This window comes from Garra rufa, chromosome 3 (genome assembly GCF_049309525.1).
Source record: "Garra rufa chromosome 3, GarRuf1.0, whole genome shotgun sequence".
NCBI lineage: Eukaryota > Metazoa > Chordata > Actinopteri > Cypriniformes > Cyprinidae > Garra > Garra rufa.
Window position 1 is genome coordinate 65710126 of NC_133363.1, and position 8215 is coordinate 65718340.

The 8215-nt window shown below is 40.9% G+C and overlaps 1 protein-coding gene across 1 annotated transcript; it reads right to left on the minus strand.

The window, feature by feature from the left end:
* Positions 1-803: 803 nt before the first annotated feature.
* Positions 804-2284, minus strand: LOC141331749 (uncharacterized). The gene is made up of 4 exons (XM_073836779.1): positions 1498-2284; positions 1274-1408; positions 1019-1159; positions 804-943 (listed from the first exon to the last, which is right to left on the minus strand). Exons 1-4 carry the CDS (start codon positions 2282-2284, stop codon positions 804-806), a joined length of 1203 nt encoding a protein of 400 aa, XP_073692880.1.
* Positions 2285-8215: the final 5931 nt, after the last annotated feature.

The window sequence follows — 8215 nt, forward strand, 5'->3', positions numbered from 1 at the left end:
GGCGTGTAGTTGTAAGTAGAGTTTGTGTTGTAGCCGAGTTTGCTGTAACAGTCTTAGATTCAGTTGTTGCAGTTGTAGGTGAGTTTGTTGATTCAGGTGTTTGTGTCAGTTTGGCAGGGGTTGTAAACAGAGTTGTAGTTGTAGCTGAGCAGAATTCCTCCAGCTGTTGTGACACTTTCGAGCAGAAATCTGTCGTTGGTGTAGGTGAGTTTGTTGTAACCACGGCTGTAGATTGAGCTGTACTTGTTCTAGGTGTTGTCTGCTTTGAGGTGCTTTGTTTGGATGTTGTGAATTTTTCTGTTGTAGATGTTGAAGCAGTTGTAGTTGTAGGGTTAGCCGTGGATATAGGTTGGTGTGTTGTAGTTTCTTTAGGAGGGGCTGTAGTTGTAAGCCGAGTTGCTGTTGAAGGAGAATTTGTTGTAACCACGGTTGTAGATTGGGCTGTACTTGTTGTAGGTAAAGATGTTCTTGCTGTCTGTGTTGTAATGCTTTGTTCTGATGTAGTTGATTGTTCTGTTGTAAATGTTAATGCAGTTGTGGTTGTTGGTTTAGCCGTAGATGTAACATGTGCTGTTGTTGTTTCTGTAGGAGGGGCTGTAGTTGTAAGCAGAGTTGCAGTTGTAGGTGAGTTTGTTGTAAGCAGGGTTGTAGATTGAGCTGCACTTGTTGTAGCTGGGGATGTTGTCACTGTCTGTGTTGTGATGCTTTGTTCAGATGTAGTTGATTGTTCTGTGGTAGATGTTAAAGCAGTTGTTGGTTCAGTTGTAGATGTTAAAACAGTTGTTGATGATGATGTTGTTAGTTCAGCTGTAGATGTAGGATGTGCTGTTGTTTCTGTAGGAGGGGCTGTAGTTGTAAGCAGAGTTGCAGTTGTTGGTGAATTTGTTGTAAGCAGGGTTGTAGATTGAGCTGCACTTGTTGTAGCTGGGGATGTTGTTACTGTCTGAGTTGTGATGCTTTGTTCAGATGTAGTTGATTGTTTTGTTGTAGATTTTGAAGCAGTTGTGGTTGTTGGTACAGCCGTAGATGTAAGTTCTGTTGTTGTTGTTTCTGTAGGAGGGGCTGTAGTTGTAAGTAGAGTAGCAGTTGTAGGTGAGTTTGTTGTAATCAGGGTTGTAGATTGAGCTGCACTTGTTGTAGCTGGGGATGCTGTTACTGTCTGTGTTGTGATGTTTTGTTCAGGTGTAGTTGACTGTTTTGTTGTAGATGTTAAAGCAGTTGTTGGTTCAGTTGTAGATGTTAAAACAGTTGTTGATGATGTTGTTGTTGGTACAGCTGTAGATGTAAATTGTGTTGTTGTTTCTGTAGAAGAGGCTGTAGTTGTAAGCAGAGTTGCAGTTGTAGGTGAGTTTGTTGTAAGCAGGGTTGTAGATTGAGCTGTACTTGTAGGTAGGGATGTCTTTACTGTCTGCATTGTGGTGCTTTGTTCAGTTGTAGTTATTGGTTCAGTTGTAGATGTTGAAGCAGTTGTGGTTGTTGGTTCAGCCGTAGCTGTACGTTGTGTTGTTGTTTCTGTAGGAGGGCTTGTAGTTGTAAGCAGAGTTGCTGTTGAAGGTGAATTTGTTGTAAGCTGGGTTGTAGATTCAGCTGTAGTTGATTGTTTAGTTGTAGTTGTTGGTTCAGTTGTAGATGTTGAAGCAGTTGTAGTTGTTGGTTCAGTTGTAGATGTTAAAACAGCTGTGGATGTTGGTTCAGTTGTAGATGTTAAAACAGTTGTGGATGTTGGTTCATTTGTAGATGTTGAAGAAGTTGTGGTTGTTGGTTCAGTTGTAGATGTTAAAGCTGTTGTAGCTGTTGGTTCAGTTGTAGACATTGAAACAGTTGTAGTTGGTTCAGTTGTAGATGTTAAAGTTGTAGTTGTAGGTTCAGTTGTAGATGTTGAAGCAGTTGTAGTTGTTGGTTCGATTGTAGATGTTAAAACAGTTGTGGTTGTTGGTTCAGTTGTAGATGTTAAAGTTGTAGTTGTTGGTTCAGTTGTAGATGTTAAAGCTGTTGTAGCTGTTGGTTCAGTTGTAGATGTTGAAACAGTTGTAGTTGGTTCAGTTGTAGATGTTAAAGTTGTAGTTGTTTGTTCAGTTGTAGATGTTGGTTCAGTTGTAGATGTTGAAGCAGTTGTAGTTGTTGGTTCAGTTGTAGATGTTGAAGCAGTTGTAGTTGTTGGTTCAGTTGTAGATGTTAAAACAGTTGTTGGTTCAGTTGTAGATGTTAAAATAGTTGTTGGTTCAGTTGTAGATGTTAAAACAGTTGTGGATGTTGGTTCAGTTGTAGATGTTAAAACAGTCATTGGTTCAGTTATAGATGTTGAAGAAGTTGCGGTTGTTGGTTCAGTTGTAGATGTTAAAACAGTTTTTGGTTCAGTTGTAGATGTTGAAGAAGTTGTGGTTGTTGGTTCAGTTGTAGATGTTAAAACAATTGTTGGTTCAGTTGTAGATGTTGAAGAAGTTGCGGTTGTTGGTTCAGTTGTAGATGTTAAAACAGTTGTGGATGTTGGTTCAGTTGTAGATGTTAAAACAGTTGTTGGTTCAGTTGTAGATGTTGAAGAAGTTGTGGTTGTTGGTTCAGTTGTAGATGTTAAAACAGTTCTGGTGGTTGGTTCAGTTGTAGATGTTAAAACAGTTGTTGGTTCAGTTGTAGATGTTGAAGAAGTTGTGGTTGTTGGTTCAGTTGTAGATGTTAAAACAGTTGTGGTGGTTGGTTCAGTTGTAGATGTTGAAGCAGTTGTAGTTGTTGGTTCAGTTGTAGATGTTGAAGCAGTTGTGGTTGTTGGTTCAGTTGTATATGTTAAAACAGTTGTGGTTGTTGGTTCAGTTGTAGATGTTGAAGAAGTTGTCATTGTTGGTTCAGTTGTAGATGTTGAAGAAGTTGTCGTTGTTGGTTCAGTTGTAGATGTCAAAACAGTTGTGGTTGCTGGTTCAGTTGTAGATGAAGAAGTTGCGGTTGTTGGTTCAGTTGTAGATGTCAAAACAGTTGTGGTTGTTGGTTCAGTTGTAGATGTTAAAACAGTTGTGGTTGTTGGTTCAGTTGTAGATGTTAAAACAGTTGTGGTTGTTGGTTCAGTTGTAGATGTTAAAACAGTTGTGGTTGTTGGTTCAGTTGTAGATGTTGAAGAAGTTGTGGTTGGTTCAGTTGTAGATGTCAAAACAGTTGTGGTTGTTGGTTCAGTTGTAGATGTTGAAGCAGTTGTGGTTGTTGGTTCAGTTGTAGATGTTGAAGCAGTTGTGGTTGGTTCAGTTGTAGATGTCAAAACAGTTGTGGTTGTTGGTTCAGTTGTAGATGTTGAAGCAGTTGTGGTTGTTGGTTCAGTCGTAGATGTTGAAGCAGTTGTGGTTGGTTCAGTTGTAGATGTCAAAACAGTTGTGGTTGTTGGTTCAGTTGTAGATGTCAAAACAGTTGTGGTTGTTGGTTCAGTTGTAGATGTCAAAACAGTTGTGGTTGTTGGTTCAGTTGTAGATGTCAAAACAGTTGTGGTTGTTGGTTCAGTTGTAGATGTCAAAACAGTTGTGGTTGTTGGTTCAGTCGTAGATGTTGAAGCAGTTGTGGTTGTTGGTTCAGTTGTAGATGTTGAAGCAGTTGTGGTTGGTTCAGTTGTAGATGTTAAAACAGTTGTGGTTGTTGGTTCAGTTGTAGATGTTGAAGAAGTTGTCATTGTTGGTTCAGTTGTAGATGTTGAAGAAGTTGTCGTTGTTGGTTCAGTTGTAGATGTCAAAACAGTTGTGGTTGCTGGTTCAGTTGTAGATGAAGAAGTTGCGGTTGTTGGTTCAGTTGTAGATGTCAAAACAGTTGTGGTTGTTGGTTCAGTTGTAGATGTTAAAACAGTTGTGGTTGTTGGTTCAGTTGTAGATGTTGAAGAAGTTGTGGTTGGTTCAGTTGTAGATGTCAAAACAGTTGTGGTTGTTGGTTCAGTTGTAGATGTTGAAGCAGTTGTGGTTGTTGGTTCAGTTGTAGATGTTGAAGCAGTTGTGGTTGGTTCAGTTGTAGATGTCAAAACAGTTGTGGTTGTTGGTTCAGTTGTAGATGTTGAAGCAGTTGTGGTTGTTGGTTCAGTTGTAGATGTTGAAGCAGTTGTGGTTGGTTCAGTTGTAGATGTCAAAACAGTTGTGGTTGTTGGTTCAGTTGTAGATGTTAAAACAGTTGTGGTTGTTGGTTCAGTTGTAGATGTTAAAACAATTGTGGTTGTTGGTTCAGTTGTAGATGTCAAAACAGTTGTGGTTGTTGGTTCAGTTGTAGATGTTGAAGCAGTTGTGGTTGTTGGTTCAGTTGTAGATGTTAAAACAGTTGTGGTTGTTGGTTCAGTTGTAGATGTCAAAACAGTTGTGGTTGTTGGTTCAGTTGTAGATGAAGAAGTTGCGGTTGTTGGTTCAGTTTTAGATGTTAAAACAGTTGTGGTTGTTGGTTCAGTTGTAGATGTTGAAGAAGTTGTGGTTGGTTCAGTTGTAGATGTCAAAACAGTTGTGGTTGTTGGTTCAGTTGTAGATGTTGAAGAAGTTGTGGTTGGTTCAGTTGTAGATGTCAAAACAGTTGTGGTTGTTGGTTCAGTTGTAGATGTTGAAGCAGTTGTGGTTGTTGGTTCAGTTGTAGATGTTGAAGAAGTTGTGGTTGGTTCAGTTGTAGATGTCAAAACAGTTGTGGTTGTTGGTTCAGTTGTAGATGTTGAAGCAGTTGTGGTTGTTGGTTCAGTTGTAGATGTTGAAGCAGTTGTAGTTGGTTCAGTTGTAGATGTCAAAACAGTTGTGGTTGTTGGTTCAGTTGTAGATGTTGACGCAGTTGTGGTTGTTGGTTCAGTCGTAGATGTTGAAGCAGTTGTGGTTGTTGGTTCAGTTGTAGATGTTGAAGCAGTTGTGGTTGGTTCAGTTGTAGATGTTGAAGAAGTTGTGGTTGGTTCAGTTGTAGATGTCAAAACAGTTGTGGTTGTTGGTTCAGTTGTAGATGTTGAAGCAGTTTTGGTTGTTGGTTCAGTCGTAGATGTTGAAGCAGTTGTAGTTGTTGGTTCAGTTGTAAATGTTAAAGCAGTTATGGTTGTTGGTTCTGTTGTAGATGTTAAAACAGTTGTAGATGTTGACGCAGTTGTTGTTGGTTCAGTTGTAGATGTTAAAACAGTTGTGGTTGTTGGTTCAGTTGTAGATGTTGAAGCAGTTGTAGTTGTTGCTTCATTTGTAGATGTTGAAGCAGTTGCAGTTGTTGGTTCAGTTGTAGATGTTAAAACAGTTGAAGCAGTTGTTGTTGGTTCAGTTATAGATGTTAAAACAGTTGTGATTGTTGGTTCAGTTGTAGATGTTGAAGCAGTTGTAGTTGTTGGTTCATTTGTAGATGTTAAAGCAGTTGTAGTTTTTGGTTTAGTTTTAGATGTTAAAGCAGTTGTAGTTGGTTCAGTTGTAGATGTTAAAACAGTTGTAGTTGTTGGTTCAGTTGTAGATGTTAAAACAGTTGTAGTTGTTGGTTTAGTTGTAGATGTTGAAGCAGTTGTAGTTGGTTCAGTTGTAGATGTTAACACAGTTGTGGTTGCTGGTTCAGTTGTAGATGTTAAAACATTTGTTGTAGATGTAAATTGTGTTGATTTTGTAAGAGGGGCTGTAGTTGTAGATGTTGTGGTTGTTTGTTCAGTTGTAGATGTTAAAGAAATTGTGGTTGTTGGTTTAGCTGTAGTTGTTAAAACAGTTGTAGTTGTTGGTTCAGCTGTAGATGTTGAAGCAGTTGTTGTTATTGGTTGAGTTGTAGATGTTAAAACAGTTGTTGATGTTGGTTCAGCTGTAGTTGTAAGCCGAGTTGCTGTTGAAGGTGAATTTGTTGTAACCACAGTTGTAGAATGAGCTGTACTTGTAGGTAGAGATGTTGTTGCTGCCTGTGTTGTGGTGGTTTGTTTAGATGTAGTTGATTGTTCTGTTGTGGTTGTTGGTTTAGCCGTAGATGTAAATTGTGTTGTTGTTGTTTCTGCAGGAGGGGCTGTAGTTGTAAGCAGAGTTGCAGTTGTAGGTGAGTTTGTTGATTCAGCTGTTTGTGTCGATTTGGCAGTGGTTGTAAACAGAGTTGTTGTTGAGCAGAATTGTTTCTTCTGTTGTCTCAGTTGTGAGCAGAATTCTGAATCAGCTGATGCACTACAAATCACTGTTAAAAGATCAAAGTACAGAGCAATTTTAGAGCAATTGTCACATGTAAATAAGTAATAAGAGAAATAAAGAATGTGGATGGTCAGTGACTTACAGACCTAAACTTAACACTGCAATTATCAGTGTGTTTCTGTTCATCTTGGTCGCTGTCAAATAGACCACCTATAAACATATAATACATAACATCGGCAAACATGTAAGGAATGGCATCAGTTTTGACATGTCAGTGAAGTAGGTAAAAGAAAAAATAATATAACACACTCTTCCCAGATTGTTTCTTTTCATAAAAGTTTTTTTCCCATGCATCAAAGACAATTTGTGATTTTTGCAGTCCACATTAATGAATATGAAAGTAGTTGTAATGAATAACAAAACACAAGGGAAGAATTACACTATCATTTAAAAGTGTAAGATCAGTAAGATAACATTTTTTTTATCAATCTTTATCAATCTTATGCTCATCAAGAATTTTTTTTTTTTCTTGTGCAGTCAAGATTAGCATGTTAATGCATGTGATTAATTTTTTCAGTGTAATGCATTAAAAATTATTTAACATTTAACGCGGGGGTGGAGCTAGGGTTGGCCACCCCACACACAACTGCTGCTTCTGTTTTTTTTTTCCTTGAAAAGAATTGCGTTTATTTAGACAAACAGACGTCTTTACAAACAATACCATGGCCTGATTTAAGTTCACTGTTGCAAAGTTGGAGTGCATGTCTGAAAAGTATCAACAAAAACAAGTTCCCTTTCGAATGGTCTCTCCCGTAGCGTGAAACTCCTGTTTTACTCTGTACTGAAGCCTGATTTGTTCACGTTTATGTAGCTGCACAAACCAATCGTACTTTAGCCCGCCTGAAGGGGTGGAGCTGACTACTATATAAGTCTGCTTGCAGCGCCATTCATCAAATCATTCTCCTTCAGCGACGAGGATCATCTCTTCGCTGACTTTGCAAGGAAGCCGAAATAGAAGAGGAAGAAGCCAAGGAAGAAGCTCACCAGTCGCCATCGAAGAAGCCCTTCGCAGTGAAGATCTTCCCTGCGGCCATCCAGCATGTGAAGAGCACATTTTAGAGCATTTTATGAGCAAATTTCCTACAGCACACGTTATGTCGCGCCACGAGTGTGGCTAGTGCAAGGGGTCCTCTGGGCAGCGCCCACACAGATGCTGCGCTCACTGAAGGCTCATGCTCTCATTATGAGAGAATGAGTCTTTCCCGTCTCTGCTTGCAAACTCTCAGCGAGTTTGAGTTGTGTCATGTCGGCTTAATGCCTGCGTGCCCTGCCCTCTCCTCGCTCTCCTGTCTCGCAGTGTGCTTCACACAGGAGGACCAGCGTCCCTCCTCTGCTGCGAGCGGCTTGACTTCGTTCGGCACATCTGAGAGGCCGAAACCGGACAACGAGCTCAGCAGTGTCCTGTCTATGATGTTGGAGGATTTGGGCCTTGAGTGGTCTGCTCCAGAAGATGACCTCTTGGACAAGTGGTACCTGCTGGGAAGCCGTCAACTGTCCTCTCGCCAAATTGCCACCACGTTCATGCCTGCAGTTAATAAAGAACTCACCAAGACCTAGCGCCCCCCTACTCGGTCCAGGTTAATCCCTCTATGGCAGCGGCTCTCATCAGGCTGGATTGGCACTGCATACAATGGCGGTACAACAGATGTTTCAAGCTAAACTTCTCTGTAGCAGGAACAAGTTTGGCCAACAACTCCCGTAGGCTGTCAGTGAGCTGCACATGGTGACAGATCTGGCTCTGTGCGCCACGAAAGCAATGGTGCAGGTGAACGTCAAGACCAATGGCCAGTTTTGTAGCGCTGGAGCGCCACTTCTGGCTAAACCTCATTATGATCAGAGACGTGGAGGAGATGGCTTACCTGGACTCACCGGTCTTGACAAAGGGCCTATTTGGCCCTGCTGTGGACAGGTTTGCTGAGCGTTTTTTCTGAGGCACAGAAGACGTCACAGGCACTGTGTCACTTCCTCCCCAAGCGCTCTACCCCCGCGGCCGTAGGCCACCAGAAAACACTCGCCTCTCAGCCTGCAAAGCCAGTGCAGCCTCAGCCTCAGCCTCAGAAGAAGTCTGAGTCTGGGCTGCAGAAGCGCCCACAGACTGC

Coding starts and splice junctions, on each gene's coding strand:
- LOC141331749 (XM_073836779.1), bottom strand. CDS start 2,284: ATGACTGTTTTAACATCTACAACTGAACCAACATCCACAACTGTTTTA. Junction 1,160..1,273: donor CACAATTTACATCTACAGCT/GTACCAACAACA, acceptor ATCACAACACAG/ACAGTAACAGCATCCCCAGC. Junction 944..1,018: donor CAGAACTTACATCTACGGCT/GTACCAACAACC, acceptor ATCACAACTCAG/ACAGTAACAACATCCCCAGC.